The sequence below is a fragment of the Balaenoptera borealis genome, assembly GCF_965194805.1.
Source record: "Balaenoptera borealis genome assembly, chromosome: 19".
NCBI lineage: Eukaryota > Metazoa > Chordata > Mammalia > Artiodactyla > Balaenopteridae > Balaenoptera > Balaenoptera borealis.
Genome location: NC_138878.1, coordinates 59161676 through 59180394, shown reverse-complemented (window position 1 = coordinate 59180394; position 18719 = coordinate 59161676). Strand labels below are relative to the sequence as shown.

At 47.9% G+C, this 18719-nt stretch overlaps 1 protein-coding gene across 5 annotated transcripts in view; it reads right to left on the bottom strand.

Moving 5' to 3' along the window:
- Positions 1-164: 164 nt before the first annotated feature.
- The window catches only part of RELB (RELB proto-oncogene, NF-kB subunit), a 29126-nt gene continuing 10571 nt past the window's right edge, over positions 165-18719 (bottom strand). For 2 of the 5 annotated variants that reach the window (XM_082367053.1, XM_082367055.1), the window contains 8 exons: positions 13573-13730; positions 12114-12205; positions 11801-11932; positions 10139-10243; positions 5216-5431; positions 4294-4399; positions 4115-4192; positions 165-974 (listed from right to left, as the gene is read on the bottom strand). In XM_082367053.1, the coding sequence (XP_082223179.1) occupies positions 599-974; positions 4115-4192; positions 4294-4399; positions 5216-5431; positions 10139-10243; positions 11801-11932; positions 12114-12205; positions 13573-13730 (1263 nt within the window). In that variant the 3' untranslated portion in view covers positions 165-598. The remainder of the gene's footprint in view (positions 975-4114; positions 4193-4293; positions 4400-5215; positions 5432-10138; positions 10244-11800; positions 11933-12113; positions 12206-13572; positions 13731-18719) is intronic. The other 3 variants (XM_082367057.1, XM_082367054.1, XM_082367056.1) reach the window with 2 other exon arrangements.

The following is an 18719-nucleotide window of genomic DNA, read 5'->3' as shown; positions in this document are numbered from 1 at the left end:
GGCGCAGGGTGCTTCCGCTAACGCGAGGGGCGGGGCCTATATTCGGGCGAGGAGGGAGGGGCGGGGCTTGGAGGAGATCAGCGGTGTGTCAGGAGATCCTGGGGACTTTGTACGTGAGGGCCGCGGGTGTTTCTCAAGCGGAGAAGGGAAGAGACCCCCAAGGCTCAAAATCTCATCTTTATTGGGAAGACTCAGAACAAACAACCTACCCCCCACCTTCAAGCCTGGGGACGGAGGGCGGGGGATCTGCACCCTCCTCCCATATGTACACAACAGAATCCGCCTGGAGAAGGTGCCCCCGCTTGTGAAGGCTGAGGCAGCAGCTTCAACAAGCTAGCGCTTGAGAGCCAAGCAAGCCCCTTTTCCTCTCCAGACTCAGTTTTCTCACTTGTAAAATGGGCTCAGGGGAAACCGATGCTACGGAGTTTCTCGCCAGCGCTGAAGATGTCCGATTCAGAAGGATGAGAACGTCGGAAGACTGACCAAGGGCCGCCCAAGGGTATGGGGGTGCTGGATATCCTGGTTGGGTTCGCACGGCCCCTTCCACCTCCCTCCCCACCCAGCGCCTCTCCTCCAGCGCCGCGGGGGCTACGTGGCCTCAGGCCCCGGGGACAGGAGGCCGCCCCCAAAGCCCGCCTCGCGGTACTGATTGGGGAACATGTTGCTGCCCACGAGGCTGGCAGTGCCTCCGTCCCCAGGGCCCGGGGACTGGTACGAGTCCAGAGTCAGCGGCTCGGGGCCGGGGGGCTCCCCGACCGCGGCCCCTGCACCCCCATTGCCCGCGACAGCGCTGATGAGTGGTGGCGCTGGGGGCAGCATGTCCAGCATGGTGAAAAGCGTGGGGGCAGCGGGGTCGTAGGCAAAGCCGTCGTCCAGGAGGTCCGGCTCGCAAGGGGGCTCCAGGCCTGGGAGGGATACAGTGCCAGGGAAGAAGTCTGTGTCTGGCAACAGCGCTGATGGCGGGAGGAACGGGCCTGCAGGGATGAGAAGAAAGAAGAAAGTATGGTGGGCTTTTACGGTCGACCTCCGGCCAGGCCCTAACTCAAATGCCCCCTCTGTTGCTAAATGCTTTATCAGTGTGGCATCCTATAATGCCAAGAAGAAACTCTGAGTAGGGACTATCACCGTTCTCTATCTCCCTTTTTTTGTTGTTGTTGTTAAAATAATTTTTTTGAGGTATAGTTGATGTCCAATATGGTCCAGGTGTACAACATAGTAACTCACGATTTTTTAAGGTTATACTCCACTTATAGTTATTATAAAATATTGGCTATATTCCCTGTGCTGTACAATATGTCCTCATAGCTTATTTATTTTATACATAGTAGTTTGTACCTCTTAATCCCCTGCCCCTATCTTGTCCCTCCTCCCTTTCCTCTCCCTACGGTAACCACTAGTTTGTTCTCTGTATCTGTGAGTTTGTTTCTTTTTTGTTATATTCACTAGCTTTTTTCTTTTTTAAGATTCCACATGTAAGTGATATCATACAGTATTTGTCTTTCTCTGTCACTAAGCTTATGTCCTCCAAGTCCATCCATGTTGCTGCAAGTGGCAAATTTTCTTTTTTTTTTTTTATGGCTGAGTAGTATTTCATTGGGTATATGTACCACATCTTCTTTATCCATTTATTTATTGATGGACACTTAGGTTGTTTCCATTTCTTGGCTAATGTAAATAATGCTGCTATGAACACTGGGGTGCATGTATCTTTTCAAATTAGTGTTTTCATTTTTTTTAAAATATATACCTGGAGTGGAATTGCTGGGTCATATGGTATTTGCAAATGATATGACTGATAAGGGGTTAATATCCAAAATATAAAGTTCATACAACTCAACATCAAAAACACCCCGATTAAAAAATGGGCAGAAGACGTGAACAGACATTTTTCCAAAGAAGAACAGACATTTTTCCAAAGAAGACATAAAGTTGGCCAAAAGGCACATGAAAAGATGCTCAACATCATTAATCATCAGAGAAATGCAAATTAAAACCACAATGAGATATCACCTCACACCTGCAGGATGGCTATCATCAAAAAGACACGAATAACAAATGTTGGCAAGGATGTAGAGAAAAGGGAACCCTCCTACACTGTTGGTGGGAGTGTAAATTGGTACAGCCACTGTGGAAAGCAGTTTGGAGGTTTCTCAAAAAACTAAAAATAGGATCATTCTCATTTAATAAGCAAACAGGCAAAATAACTTGCAGTCCACAGGTGAGTTGCAGAAGCAGGGTTGAAATCATGCTCCTGTAGTGCTAGGGAGTTTTCCCCAAGAATGAGGAAGAAGAGGAGGCTCCAAAGCCCCCCCCCCAAAATAAAGACAACCAAAAAGTGAAATATCCACACCATGGGAGACCCAAGGGAGAAGTCACAAGTCCCAAAATTGTATAGTAAAATGGTGTCACTGTGGGAGAGTCTCTCTTTTTGAGACAAGACAAACCTCACCAGCAAAGGTTGACTACACTTGTCTCAGAAAGAGACACTGCGCTGCTTGAACTCCTATTTCCCAGCCTCCCTTGTAGCTTGATGTGACTAAATGCTGCTGGCTGAAATGTGGGCATGATGGCTGCAGCTGCAACAGCCACCTTGGACCATGAGGTGGAAACTATGAGCTGAAAATGGCAGGAGCTTGGGTCTCTGATGATCATGCAGCCACCAAACCATCCATGGACCACCCACCTCTGGACTGTGCTTATGTGAGAGGAGAAATAATGTTCTATCCTATTGAAGCTCCTGTTATTTGGGGTTTTGCTATGAATGCAGTTAAACATGATCAAATGCAGTTAAACAAATGCAGGTGGCATTCCTGCTTTCTGGCAAGTTCCTAACATTTCCTGGGCACTAACTCTATGTCAGCCACTGTGCTAAATAACTGTGTGATGTGACCTCACTAAATTCTGGAAGGAACCCTAAGAGGGAGGGTCTCCATCTGCAAGTTAAGTAAACTGAGGCCCAAAGAGGTCATACAGTGGCTAAATTGTGTCCTCAAATTCAAACCCAGTCTGATTCCAGAGGCCATGCTCCTAACCATCACACTCTAGTGCCAGGGCAGCTTTGCCACAAGGATGAGAGAGGGGAACTTTAGACACTGGGAAATCGGGGCGACAGAACAAGTGGATGAATGACAGGTGGCTGATGAGGAGAGGCTTTGGGGATTGGGAATCGAAGGTTGATGAAATGGACTAGGATTGGGGGTTTCTAGGGGCAGAGCTGTCGGGCATTGGTTACAGTGGGTTGGGGGGACAACAGGTGATAATTGAAACCTTCAGGGTGGGACTGGCTGGAGTGGTCCAGGCTCAGCAGACTCTGAGTGGTTGGCAGCTGGCTGGCAGCTGGGCGCCATGGGGTCGCTGGGGTGTTGGGGACAGCATTCTTAGAGCTAGTGGTCAGCGAGTGGGGAGGCTTTGGATGACAGCCAGACAGGGTTAGAATTCATGGGAACTGGAGGCTGGCATGTGAATTGAGACGAAGGCTGCAGTAGAAGAGGCCAGAGGGTGGCTGAATTCAAGGCTAGCTGGCTCTGACACCACCCCCATTTATCTACCGTCTACTCCCTACTACTGGTTTCACATGTCATCACTAATCTAAACCTATGCCCAGGTGCAGCTCCCCGCTCCACCTCAGACTGGCTGTGTGACCTTGGGCAAGAGACATCGCCTCTTTGGGCCTCAAGTTTTTCACCAGTAAAATGGGGGTGGGGCATGGGGGGAGATGACAGCACCCCCCCCCCAGGGTGATTACCCAGATTAAGTGAGTAAGCACACACAAAGCAGTTATGTGATCATTATATAGTGTCTGTAAAAATAAATACATTAAATTTTAAAAGGTCAGTGAGGTAGGTATGTGGTGAGACTTTTCAGAGGAGCCCTGAGGCTCTGAGAGGTAGAGCAACTTGGTGAAGGTCACACAGCAGGTAAATGGCCCAGTGGAGATCAGAGCCTCCAGACTGTGTCCAGAACCACTATTCTTTCCACTTTATGTTGCTGGCTAAGTGGTGAGGCACTGCCCTAGTAGGAGCTCCTGGGGGGCCTGAAAAGGCCAGAAAAGCAGGGCTGCGGCTCACCCTCAGCCCACCTTGTGGGCAGGGGCTTGCACTGAGCCAGGACCCACCTGAGCTGTGGCTGGGCAGGAAGTGATCCAGGAAGGCCGGCTTTTTCCTCCGCCGTTTGCTTTCGATGCCATGGGGGTCTGAGGGAAGGCAGAGATGAGGACCCCTGGATCCCAACAGCCCCTCCTCCCCAACCTGGGGTGGGCCAGGGCGGTAGGGTCAGTCATCCCCTCCCAGTAACCTGGAGAGGGATGCGAAAAGGGGCAGAGGGAACACACCAGAGCTATTCAGCTCCCCAAGGACGTCGGGCAGCCCCCGTTTCCGCTTCTTGTCCACACCATAGCTGTCTGTTTAGGAGATACCAGAGGCATACAAAATAATCCGTTAAAAATAAGAATTAATTAAGAATTAATTATAGAGACCATTTGGGAAGTTGTTGTGCTGTTCTGGTTTTTGCCCAACCAATGCAAATAGATGTCCACATCTTAATCAGAATAAAACCCAAATCCACTTCTAGCTACACCGGTACGTCCCAGACACAATCCTGCCTCAGGGCCTTTGCACTTGCTGTTCCCGCTGCTTCAAACACTCTTCCTCAACTTGTACCACTTCCCTGGAGAATTGCTTAGTCATCCTCCCATCCTCAGGTCAGCCGTCCCCTCCTTTAGGGAGCTCTCCCTGAACCCTAAGGCTGGGTCAGGTGCCCCACTCTGGGCAATCCGAGTTCCGTAAGCAATTCCAATCCCAGCCCTGCCCACTCTGGTTGTCACTGTATGGGAATGGATCTGTCCCCCCTCTCCCCATAAGACTATGAGCCTCATAGGGTAGGGCTGGGGCTGTCTCAGTCACCGCTATGTTCTCAGCACTACCCAGCAAGGGCCAGGCATGAGCGGGCGTGCTGAGGGGAGGAATGATTAAATAGTCCCAAAATGTCATAAAATGGGTACTATTATTATTTCCATTTTGCACAGGAGGAGTCTGAGGCTAGGAGAAGCCAAGATCGCACAGCCAGTAAGCAGCAGACCGGGATTTGAACCCCAGTCTGTGCAACTCTGAGCCTGCATTCTACTTCTGCCTCTTCCCCTTTTCCCTTTGGGTCACCCCAAGCAAGACCAAAGACCTAGTCTCTGAGGCGATGGGTCACCCTGGGTGGCTGTGGTTACCATGGTCCCGAGGCAGGTATGTGAAGGGCAGAGGCTCACTGCAGACCCCATCAGTAAGCCGCTGCAGGAAGACGTTCACTGTCACAGGTTCAACAATCTCCAGGTCCTCGTAGGGTGGTGTCTTGAACACAATGGCAATCTGGCGGTGCACGTCGGCCTGGGAGAAGTCAGCCCGGCCTTCCCAGGAGGCTCTGCTGAACACCACCGATATATCCTCTGGCAGGAAAGCGCGGGCGTCAGCTGAGCCAGGACACTGGTCCACCGGAGACCCAACTCACTCAGCCTCCCCCAAAATCAACACCAATATTTCTAAGAATAAAACTAATCATAATAAAACTAATCATAGTGGCAGCTAACTTTCTGTTGAGCACCTACCGTGTGCCAGTCACTGACATACACACACACACACACACACACACACACACACACACACACACTCATCTAATCCTTTAACAATCCAAAAGGCAGGTAGAATTAATATTTCTACCTTATCAGGGGGCCCCAAGACCACCATCAGATTCAGTGATTCACTAAGGGGACTCACAGGACTCAGCATATAGTTGTACTCATGGCTACGATTTATCACAGGAAAAGATAGATGCATACGCAGTAAAGAGGAAAGGTGCCTGGAGCGAAGTCCAGAGGAAACCAGGTGCCAGCTTCCAAGAGTTCTCCCCAGGGGGAGTCACACAGAACATGCACACCGCACACTGCTGCCCCCAGTGGCAACACACATGAAATGCTTCTACCGAGGAAGCACATTAGAGACTTACTGCCCAGGGTTTTTACTGGGAGTTGGTCAAGTAGGCTCCCTCTAACTGGCACATATCAAAATTCCAGACTCCCAGAAGGAAAGCAAATGATCCACACAAACCATATTGTTTGTACGGTTTAGGTACAGTGAGCCACTCTTAACAGTCAGGGAATGGTAGGAGCCCTCTCAAAGTTCCCAAAAGCCAGCCAAGGGTTAACCTTGTAAGCTGGGCTTCCAAAGGCTAACAGTCTCAGACCTGCTATGTTAACTCTTTTCTAGACACACACTTCATAGATGGGGAAACCGAGGCTTGGAGGGTTTAAGAGACTAACCCCAGGTCATACAGCTGGTAGCAGAATAGTCGGGATTCAGTATGCTACTCTGCCTACTATTTCTTTTTCTTGTCTTATTGCATTGCCTCTCATCACACTAACTCCATATACTGAGGCTTTATATGTGTTGGACAGACATGGTTTGCCTCTAAGACACATAACAATCCTATGAAAAAACTACCTTTAGGAAGTCCATTATATTGAGGGGAAAGCAAAGGCACAGGGAGGTTAAGTCACTTGTCCAAGGTCACAGTCAGCAAGGGTGGAGCCAAGATGGGAATCCAGGCAGGCTAGAGCTCTTCACCACCAGCTCTTACAGCTTGAGGAAGTTACTGATATCTCTGGGCCTAGTTTTCTCACCTTCAAGAGGGAAAGTCATAGTACTCACCTCACAGGAGTTGTTAGGAAGATTAAATGAGTCACTCCAAGAAAAGGGCTTAGAAAAGGGCTTAACATAATAGGTGCTCCTAAGTCCATGTTAAGTCTGATAGTTTTTATTAGTATTATGCAAAATACTAGCTCCAGGTCTGGCACTCAGGAAATCCTCAGTAAATGCTAACTCTCTGTAGTGTAGTTTTTAGGTACGTGGGATCCCATCTCATCCTAACACCAGCTCATTTTAGGGATGAGAAAACAGGCTCAGGGTGGTGAAGTCACCTGCCCGAGATCAGTCAGTGAGTGAATAATGGAACAGGACTCACATGTACCTCGAATCATTCACCCAGGGCAGGAACAGTTTGCCTGCCCTGACCCCAATTCCCAGGCTCCTAACAGCCTCCTTGGCATTCCTCAGATTTCAGCTCAAATATCACCTCCTCTGGGAAGCCTTCCCAGATGCCCGGACCATGTCTGGACTTCCTGTTGTTCAATCTCAGCACTTTGTTTTCTTCCCTCTCAGCATTACTCACATTTGTAATTTGTCTTTCTTTCCCTACGTCCCTCTGAACTGAGAGCCCTGTGAGGGCAGAGGCTGGGCCTGTCTCTGTCACTGCTGTGTCCCACCACTGCCTAGCACAGAACCCAGCACAGAGGAGCCACCCAATAACCATTTGCTCATTCATTCAAAATCTTATAAGAACCTCCCACTCCTGGGTACATATCCAAAAGAATTGAAGACAGGTGTTCAAACAAAAACTGATACACAAATGTCTAAAACAACACTATTCATAATAACCAAGAGGTGAAAATAACCCAAATGCCCATTAACTGATGAATGGATACACAAAATGGGATATATCCATCTATGGAATATTAGCCATAAAAAGGAACAAAGCACTGATACCTGCTACAGCATGGATGAACGTTCATAACATTACGCTAAGTAAAAGGATCCAGACATAAAAGGCCACATATTGTATGATTCTGTTATATAAAATGTCCATAATAGGTAAATCCATAGAGACAGAAAATAGACTGGTGGATGTCAGAGGCTGGAAGAGAGGGGAATAGGGAGTCACTGCCTAATGGGTACTGGGTTTCTTTCTGGGGTGATGAAAATGTTCCGGAACCAGAGAGTGGTGGTGGCACAACCTTGGGAATGTACTAAATGTCAATGAAGTATACACTTTAAAATGGTTAAAATGTTTTGTTTTAAGAGTAAACCTTGCAGGGGGCTTCCCTGGTGGTGCAGTGGTTGGGAATCTGCCTGCTAATGCAGGGGACGCGGGTTCGAGCCCTGGTCTGGGAAGATCCCACATGCCGCGGAGCAACTAAGCCCGGGCGCCACAACTACTGAGCCTGCGCGTCTGGAGCCTGTGCTCCTCAACAAGAGAGGCCACGATGGTGAGAGGCCCGCGCACCGCGATGAGGAGTGGCCCCCGCTTGCCGCAACTAGAGAAAGCCCTCGCACAGAAACGAAGACCCAACACAACCAAAAAAAAAAAAATAATAATTAATTAAAAAAATAAATAAATAAAAATAAAAGTGACTCTGAAGATCATCTAGGTTTGAGAACCATTAAAAAAAAAAAAAAAAGAGTAAACCTTGCAGAAAAAAAAAAAGAGAGAGAGAGAGAATCAGGAAAAAAAAAAAAATGTTGTTTGTTTTTTTTTTTTTCCCTGAGAACCTCATGTGTGCTTGGCCTTGGACTGGGTGGCTCTGGGGACACAGCTGCTCACCAGGATCCTCCCAGGTCCTGCCCAGACAACCCAGGGGCGGGAGGGTGGGGGTGGAGATAGACGTTAACTATATAACCATACAACCTGAGAAAGGATTGTGCGGGGGATTCCTGAGGCTGTAGCATGTTCTCCAATCCTCCTCCCCTCTCACTGCCCTCCTGCCCCATTGGCTTCAATGTTCCTCCAACAACTAGGCCTGCTCCTACCTCAGGGCCTTTGCACTTGCTGTTCCCTCTGCTGGAACACTCTTCCTCACATGGCCACACAGATTCTTCGTGGCTCCAGTGTCGTCTCCTGAGAGCGGTCCTCCCTGGCCCCACTAAGTCAAACTGTGCCCCACAGCACCTCCAGCCATCTCTCTCTATCCCTTTCCTCAGCATTATCTACCTCCAGATACTACATTTGCACCGTCTTCCTGATTTTTTTTCAACTCCCTTTCTTTATTTTTTACTTTTCCTCCCAGAAGCACAGACCAGCTGGATTCAAATCCTGTCTCTACCTGACTACCGCTGTGACCTTGAGCAAGTTACTTAATCTTTCTGTGCCTCAGTTTCCTCATCTGTAAAAGGGGAATAAGAGAATCTACCTCATAGAACTGTTAGGCAATTAGATGATTGAATAAATGACACATACAAAGTGCTTAGGACAGAGTTTGGCACTTAATAAGAGCAAGATAGGCTTCCCTGGTGGCGCCGTGGTTGAGGATCCGCCTGCCAACGAGGGGACATGGGTTCGAGCCCTGGTCCGGGAAGATCCCACATGCCGCGGAGCAACTAAGCCCGTGCGCCACAACTACGAAGCCTGCGCTCTAGAGCCCGCGAGACACAACTACTGAGCCCGCGTGCTGCAACTACGGAAGCCTGCGTGCCTAGAGCTTGTGCTCTACAACAAGAGAAGCCACCGCAATGAGAAGCCCGTGGGCACCGCAATGAAGAGTAGCCCCCACTCGCCACAACTAGAGGAAGCCCACGCGCAGCAATGGAGACCCAAGGCAGCCAAAAATAAATAAAATTTTTTAAAAAAAATGTGCAATTAAAAAAAAAAAAAAAAAAAGATCCCGCATGCAGCAACGAAGATCCCACGTGCCGCAACTAAGACCCAGCGCAGCCAAATAAATAAATAAATACTAAAAAAAAGAAAAAAGAGAAAGCTCTCCCCCCAGGCAATCCTGGGTTGTTTTTTCTTTTCAAAAAACCCTATTTTTAATTGGTCCAATGGTTAAGGCTCCACCCTTCCAATGCAGGGGGCGCGGGCCAAAAAATTTTTTTAAAAACCAACAAAAACACCCAAAAACCCTATTTGAAAAAGGGTTTTGACATTTGAACAGATGTGAATCATGTGGAAACACTGTCCATTTTCTCCATTCGTAGCCCTGATCCAACTGTCCTAAAGCATTTATTTATGCAACTCCACGATTTTAATACCAGAGTCCCCCGGAGCTCATGATGGCAAGGCCTGCCAGGTACCCAGCGCAGGCCAGCACTGTTTGTTTGTTTGTGCCTCCTTCTTTGTTCATGAATGAGTGAGCAGGTGAGTGAGTGACTCAGTGAGTGAATGAATCAATTGGCTGTTTCTCTCTGACTCCAAAACCAAAGCTCTGGACCCTTCTACTCGGCTCCCCTGGTTAACTGGCTCTTCTTCACCCTCTCATCCTACGGGCTCCCCAGCTGCCCCTGCCGGCAGACCCCACTCCGCCCACTCGCTGCCCCAGGCCCCTCACCTTTCTGCACCTTGTCGCACAGCAGGTAGAGCTCCTCGCCACCCGTGCACGGCCCGCTCTCCTTGTTGATTCGGCAAATCCGCAGCTCTGACGTGTTTGTGGACTCTGGGAAAGAGGAGAGGAAGAGGCACACAGAAAAAACGAGAATTCAGTCATCAAACCCTTACCAGGTACCCCATGGGTGCCCACCCTGGGGTGTGGAGAGGTGGGAAATGGAGAAGCCAGGGTGCCTGACCCTTCTGGAACCTGTGGTCCAGGTGGAAAAAGAAGATGCCCAGGCAGAAGGGGTTAATGGACGATCATGAGTCCTCCATGCTGAGGTCCGGTGAGTGTCTGCCCAAAAGGGAGACCCTCAGACCTCAGGGTTGGTGGGGTCAGGAGTCAGGGATGAGCCTTAGATGAGGGCTAATGGCCTGAAACTTGTAGTGGACACATGTTGTTTTGCCAGTCTAGCAGTCCTGGCCCTTCTTCTGTTAACAGCCCCCCCCCAGTTTTCCTTTAAGGAACCACCCCCCACCTCAGTCATGGGGATTGGGTAGGGCGGAGCCCACTCCCAGCTCAGCAGTGATCATTTGCCCTAGACCTGGCAAGTCAGAGTATCGCCTCCTTCTGGCTGCAGCTGATTAGTCAGAGAGGAGGACATGACTAAAACTAGGCCAATGAGAGACAGCCCTGGGACTCTGAGCAAAAATACTGAGTAAGAGAATCTCTCTTTGGGAGCAGGGGAGAAGTGCCATGCTGGTAGGATGTAAGACCAGAGCTGCGTACAGTTATTTTGCCCCTGCATGGGAGAGCCCTGCCAAGAGTGACTCTTAACATAAAGGAAGCATGGCTGAGAGATGGAAAGAGATCCCTAATGACATCTCTGATAACCTGGATGCAGCCAGACCTGAAGCACTGTGCTACCTCTGGATATTTTTAGTTAATGGAACAAATTCTTCTTTTCTTCCTTATTTGAGTTGGGATTCTATCTCTTGCACCCATAAAAGTCCTGATTGAATTAATATCCCTGCCCATTTTGATGCTTGTGGCAGTCACTGTAGGCTGGCTAAAATCTAACAGCCATTCCCAATCTCCTCTTCCATACCTGTACCCCTCTATAGAGGATGAAAAACCTAAATACTTGCTTTCTCAGATTCCCTTGCAACTAAGGGTGGCCGTGGGACCAAGTTCTGGCTAATGAGACATAAGGAAATGTCTACCAGGGTGATTCTGAGGAATATATTATTTTCTCTATGAAAGAGAGAGAGATTATTACTCATGCTGCCTCTTCTCAAGGGCTGCCTAGTATAGTTGTACTGGTTGTGCATTCTGCAACACCAGAAAGCCCCATTCCCAGAGGCTACCTAGTAAATGCTGACCCCTAGAATTGGGCAGTGTACAGCCTGCACACCACACAGGGTGTCACTGCCCATCATGCCTTGAACACAGACATGATGTCTGGAGCTATGGCAGCCAGTTCATGACCATGAGGGAAAGCCCAAGAGAATCACAGAGCTGCTGAACCAGCACCCAGATATAGCTGAGCAGCTGAAGCAATAGGAACAGCCTTAATAACTGAGAAAAAAAAAAGAACTCCCTGTTTGTTCATGCCATTGTATGTGGGGCTTTCTGGTACCCGCAGCCAAAGACAATCCAAATGGAACAGCACCCTCGACTCACTCTTGTCGTAGACGGGCTCAGAGAGCACAGGGTCCATCCGGCGCATCTGTCCTTGCTGGTCCCTGTATGAGGCCTGGAAGCAAATCCTCACGACATTCATGTCCACCTCCTGATGGTTCTTCAGGGACCCAGCTGTGGGAGAGATATGGGAAGGCTGAGTGTGGGGGGTGGAGACCCTGGTTGGGGGACAGGGGACAGGGAAGGGATGGGGCTGTGGCGATGGGGGATACTGGAGAAGGCGAGGGGACAGGGGTGGCAGAGGGGGCGAGGGGTCTGGGAGGACGGAATGCTGAGGCTAGGCGTGGGGACTCACCATTGTAGGGGTCGATGCCCAGCTGAATCTTCCGCTCAATGGCGGCCTCGATCTCCTTCTTCCTCACACACTGGATGCCCAGGTTGTTAAAGCTGAGTCGGGGGGAAGGGGGGAAGGGAGGTAATCCTGAGGGGGCAGGTGTAGCCCTAACCCACAGGACGGCTCTGGTAGATGCTGTCTCGGGGCTCACAGTCTCAGAGGCTAAAGCCCCCCAGGCCCAGGGGTCCCAGCATTGGGAGGGGACTGGGGTTCAAACCCTTCAGGGGTGTGGAGAATTCTTGAGAGAACTTATCTTTACCACAGGAAAGCACCTGTTGACCTCACTTATAATAAGAAAACTGCAAATTAAACAGCAATGTGATGCCAATTTTTTTAAAAACTCATCAAAACAGCAGAGATCAAAACGTCTGACAATACCCTCTGCTGGTGATATTGTGGAGAATCAGGCACTCTCATCCATTGCTGGTGGGACTGTAAATTGCCCCAGCAATCACATATTGGAGGACAACATGGCAGTATTCATTCATTCTACCAATATTTCCTGAGCACCTACTGTGTGCCAGGGACCGTGCTAGGCACTGGGGGATACAGCAGGGAACAAAAGAGATAAAATCCCTGCTTTCATGGAGCTGACATTTTCACTAAGTTTATAAATCACTAAAAGTATAAATGCACAGACTTGGGGCCAGCAATTTCATTTTTAGGAATTCATCCTGCAGAAGAAAGAGTATATATGTGAAGCTGTTCACTGAAGCACAGTTAGTTATAGAGCAACAAGAGATTGGAACCATTGTGGGTGCCCATTGATAGGGACTTAATTAATTGTGTGCATCCATACATTGGAATACTATGCAGTCAATAAAAAGGATAGGACAGCTCTAAATGTACTGACAGGAATTATCTCTAAGATGTACTGGAACATAAAAACAAGGTGCAAATGTCTGCTACCATTCATAAGGGAAGGAAAAAAATATATATGCATAGCATATCTTTAGCTGCCTCCAGAAAGGGGCACTGGTGGCCAGAGGACCAAAGATGGAAGGAAATTTATTTTTCATTGCACACCCTTTCTGAACCTTTAAATTTTTTTTTTTAACCTTTAAATTTTTAAATTAAAAACATATAAATTATAAAGCGAAAGAAAGAATGGGACTTGCAGCTAAGTCAGGTCTGCAGTCAAATTCCAGCTCTGCCATTGGCTATCTGGGCTCCTTCGCCTCTCTGAGCCTCAGTTTCCTCCTCTACAAAATGGGGATAAATATAATGCGTGTGAATGCGTGTGCGGCAGGGTTCCAGGCCTAGGTAAGACCCTCCACGGCCCCCAGGCCTCGGTTTCCCCATCTAGGAGATGCAGTGGGGAGAGTCTGGCTAAGCTGTCCCTGCTCTTAAGGTTTTCCGGGGTGATCCTCAGCCCCTCAAAATCTCCGTGACCAAGGGTGAGGGGTGAGGGCTCAGGTACCTGTGCCGGGGGCTGACATGAGGCCGGAGCCGCACCCTGCAGACGCCGTCCGTGCAGTCTTTCCCCACGAGGCTGTGAGGGTGAACGCGGTGAGGCCAGTCCTTCCACACCAGGCACGCGGTCACCTCCACCTCCCGCAGCCCTCCACAATCCCGGAGCTGCAGGAAGACAGGTGCTCTTGGGGTCCCTTTGCAGACACCTGCACCCATCCGAGCCTCCTTTGGTAGCTCCCCGCCCCTCCCCTGTCCCCCGACGATGGAGGAATGTTTGCTGAAGACGCCTCCGGGATCCTAAACTGGAGGCTTCCAACCTGGGGGCCTCATAACGTGAGAGCTGCCCCACAGATGTGCTTTCTTTCGCCACTCGACTTTAAAAAAACTGCATGCACGCAAGGTCTCCAAGTACAGCCCACAGATAACATACTAATTGTGGAGAGACCTGGTAGACACCACCTTAACCATGTGATCAAGATCAGCATCACCACTATGGGGCCAAAGTAACACAGGCATCCCCTGATGGGATGTACTGGGAAGAACACGTCACTTCTATGACAGCCCCTTCAGAAGTGCATCACGGGAATCTAATCAGGAGGAAACATCAGAAGAGCCCAAATTGTGGTCATCTGGTCAGACATATTAGTGTCATGAAAGACAATAAAGAGACGGGTGTCATATTTTGGGTTAAAAGAGAACAAAAAATGTATTTTGACCTGGCTGGTAGTTACACAGTGTATATATATATATGTCAAAATTCCTAGAGCTATGCACTTAAGATTTGATCAAATATAACTAAATTTCAAAAAAAACATAAAAAAAAAGGAGAGAGGCTACAGAGACACGATAACCAAATGCAACATAGGATCCTTGATTGGATCCTGGATTGGGGGGGGAACAATTATAAAACACACATTTGGGGGACAATTGGGAAATTTAAGTATGGACTGTATATTAGATGATATTATAGAATATTATTAATTTTCCTAGGGATGGTAATGAGTGTCCTAGACATGCAGGAGCTTATTTTTAGGAGATGCCCATTGAAGTATGTAGAGGTGAAATAACATGATATTTACAACTCATCTGCAAATGGGTCCGCAAAAAACACAATGTGTATTTGTGTGTGTGTGTGAGCACTGTGCATGCGTGTATGTGTGTGTTGTGTGTATGGAGAGAGAGTGACAGATATAGCAAATGGGGCAAAATGTCAACTGGTACATATAGGTGAAGGGTACACAGGTACGTATTGTACTCTTCTTTTAATTTTTCTGGAGATTAAAATATTTTTCATCTAAACTCATCAAAATGTGTACATTAAATACATGCATTGTTTGTATATCAGTTATACCTCAATGAAACAAACAAACAAAAAACCTAGAAAAAAAAAGATTTAAAGGATTTTTTTTTTTTAGAATAAAAAGTTGGGGCGGGGTAGGGGAGGGAAGGATTGGGAGTCTGGGGTTAGCAGATGCAATCTCTTATATAGGATGGATAAACAACAAGGTCCCACTGTATATCAGAGAACTCTATTCAATACCCTGTGATAAACCATAATGGAAAAGAACATGAAAAAGAATGTATATATATATGTATAACTGAATCACTTTGCTGTACAGCAGAGCTTAACACAACATTGTAAATCAACTATACTTCAATAAAATAATTTTTTTAAAAAGTTGGGGAATGGGCTTCCCTGGTGGCGCAGTGGTTGAGAATCTGCCTGCCAATGCAGGGGACACGGGTTCGAGCCCTGGTCTGGGAAGATCCCACATGCCGCGGAGCAACTGGGCCCGTGAGCCACAATTACTGAGCCTGCGCGTCTGGAGCCTGTGCTCCGCAACAAGAGAGGCCGCGACAGTGAGAGGCCCGCGCACCGCGATGAAGAGTGGCCCCCACTTGCCACAACTAGAGAAAGCCCTCGCACAGAAACGAAGACCCAACACATTCAAAAATAAATACATAAATAAAAATTAAAAAAAAAAAAAGTTGGGGAAGATCTGGAGCTTACATTTTAAAAGTATGAGACATCACATTATTCCAGATTTCCAGATTCTCTTTTTTAAAAGGGAAGTTATGGCAACTGGGGCTGGACTTCTACTCAGCAGCCACGTGGGGCAGCAGACAGAAACTAGCCCCTTGAGACAGGGCTCAGACCCACGTGGCCGCTTGGCTTTCCTGGGTCACTCACAGGGCCCTAACTGGCATGAGAGAACCACTAAAGCCTGCTCCGAATGTGTAAAGCCGGTGCCTATAAAATACAATGAACAGGTGCGTCTCAGTGAGGGAGTACAGCCCTCTAGGGGGCGTCTGGGATACTGAGGACCATTCTGGTTGACACTGGGATCGGGACCCACAGCAGGCAGTACAGGGCCGCGGGTGCTACACAGCCTGCAATACCAGGACAGTCCCACACAAGTCCTGCAAGACTTCTGAATGTCCCGCCAACATTCACATCAGTGACAAACCTGTTTTAAATGGTCGGAACCCAGAACCTCCTTCCGTTTTACATGTACGGTATTTTTTCCCATAACTTTCAAATACACTGAATTTTCAAGGACTGCAATCACCATGTTAATTGAGAGGAGACTGGTTTCATTTGAACTGAGAATTGTTCACCACTTTGGTGGCCTTTTTTTTTTTTTTTTTTTTTTTTTTTTTGCTGTGCCACTGGACCGCCAGGGAATTCCCAATTGTTCATCATTTTGGGAAATCCTGTCACCTATGGCCACGCTGGATGTGTGGCATTTAAGTAGCCAAGTCCACCACGCTGGGTCGGGCTGCATTCATGCTGCTGTATTAATGAGATCCAAAGCAACTGCTACTTTGTTTTCATTTCCCTGAGGCTGTGCCCAAGCATTTACATACTGAAATAAATGTGCTTGTATAGGCTGTATAATTTTCCTTTTATTTCTCCTTCATACTAAAGTTGGGGCATTATGGATTTCAGGGATGATTATGAGTAGACAATTTATATTGAGTAGACAAATTTCAGTGAGTCAGATGGGTTAAAACCATTAGTTTAACCAGCTCCCTGATGTAACATTAGGAGATTCTGAAAAGCTCAGAGTCAACAGCCTCAGGAGTCATGAAGACTGCAAGGCTGAAAGCTTTTCATCCCTTTTTTTTTGGCTGCACCATGCGGCATGTGGGATCTTAGCTCCCTGACCAAGAATCGAACCTGCGGCTCCTGCAGTGGAAGCTCGGAGTCTTAACCACTGGACCGCCAGGGAAGTCACGAAAGCTTTTCATCTTTGAGATGTCATGCGAGATTGTGGATAGACATTAGGCCTTGAAGTCAGTCAGACCTGGTACCAAACCAGGCTCTACCACTGGCCGTCTGCGTGATAAACCTCTCTGGTCTTACCGTCCTTATCCGTAAAATAGGTACTAAGTACCTGGCACACAAGAGCACTTAGTAAATGGCAGTAATTACTACAATGAATTTGCTGTGTACCCTTGAGCAAGTAACTTACACTCTCTGAGCCTCAGTTTCCTCCTCTAAAAGATGGGGATGAAAATACTAAATCGAAATTCGGAGTCAGGTCACCCCCTATTGTTGGACATTTACTGTTCTGACTCTTTGAAATCAAAACCAACACAAAGCTAGAATAACTGCCTGGAAAGACTTAGAAATAAAAAGTTGGGGAAAACACAGCCTCAAAGTATCACCCCACAGGTAATGTACTAATTACAAAGGGAAAGCTATACCTTTTCAATGGTGGTCACTCCCTGTTATGGGCTAAACTGCACGCCCCCAAAATTCATATGTTGTAGCCCCAGCTCCCAGTACCTCAGAATGTGACTGTATTTGGAGATAGAGCCTTTAAAGAGGTGAGTAAATTAATGAGGCCTTAGGGTGGGTCCTAATCCAGTCTCCTCATGGCCTTATAAGAAGAGGTAATTTGGACACACAAAGGGACGCCAGTGCTGACTCAGAGGAAAGACCAAGTGAGGACACAGCGAGAAGGCAGCCGTCTGCAAGCCCAGGAGAGAGGCCTCAGAGGAAACCAGCCCTGCCGATAGCTCGGTTTTGGACTTCCAGCCTCCAGAACTGTGGGACAATAAATTCCTGTGGTTCAAGGCACGCAGTCTGTGGTATTTTGTTATGGCAGCCCGAGCTGACTAATACACCACCTTCACCACGGGCTCTGACTCAGCATCAGATATTAAACTGCCACCCCATGGCCATGATGTGAGACTCCTAGAGGGCCCCAGCATCACCGCTGGGGTAGTCCCACCAAAATGAAGAACCTGATCTAATCTGGAAACAGCCAATAAACCCGGAATGTGGGACATTCTACAAAACGCCTTTCCTGTCCTCCACAAATGTCCCTGTCCTGAAACGCAAAGACAGACCGAGGAATGAACTCAAGTCAAAAGATACCAAAGACACCTGTCTTCCTCTGTGTGGGCTGCTGTGACAAAATACCAAGAACTGGGTGGCGTATACACAACAGATATTTATTTCTCGACAGTTCTGGAGGCTGGAAGCCCAAGATCAGGGCGACAGCACGATTGGGTTCTGGTGAGGGCCTCTTTTGGGTGCAGACTGTGTCACTGTGTCCTCACATGGTGGAAGGGACCTTCCCCATCACCTTCCCGGTTAGGGTTTCAATATATGAATTGGAGGCGGGGGGGACACAAACATTCAGACCATAGCAACACCTGACAACTAAAGGCAGCACGTGATCCCGCACTGGATTTTAAACAAGCAGACAAGAAAAAAAAACAGGTATAAAGGATATCTGGGGTCAGCTGAGATCATTAGACTATGGACTTAATCTTAGATAATATTCTTGCATGAATATTACGTTTCTAGAACGTGATAACAGCATTGTGATTAGACAGGTCCTACATCGTAGAAAAAAGTCATGGCTCTTGAGAGATACAGGCTGAAACATTTTGGGTGAAATGTCATATCTCTGACTCACTTTCAAATCTTCCTCCATAAATGTCTATATAAAGAGAGAGGCATTGGGAATTCCCTGGCGGTCCAGTGGTTAGGACTCTGTGTTTTCACTGCCGAGGGCCCGGGTTCATTCCCTGGTCCAGGAACTAGGATCCCACAAGCCTCACAGCATGGCCAAAAAAATAAACCAAGAGAGAGGCATAAAGCAAATGTGGCAAAAGGATACGGGTGTTCATTGTGCT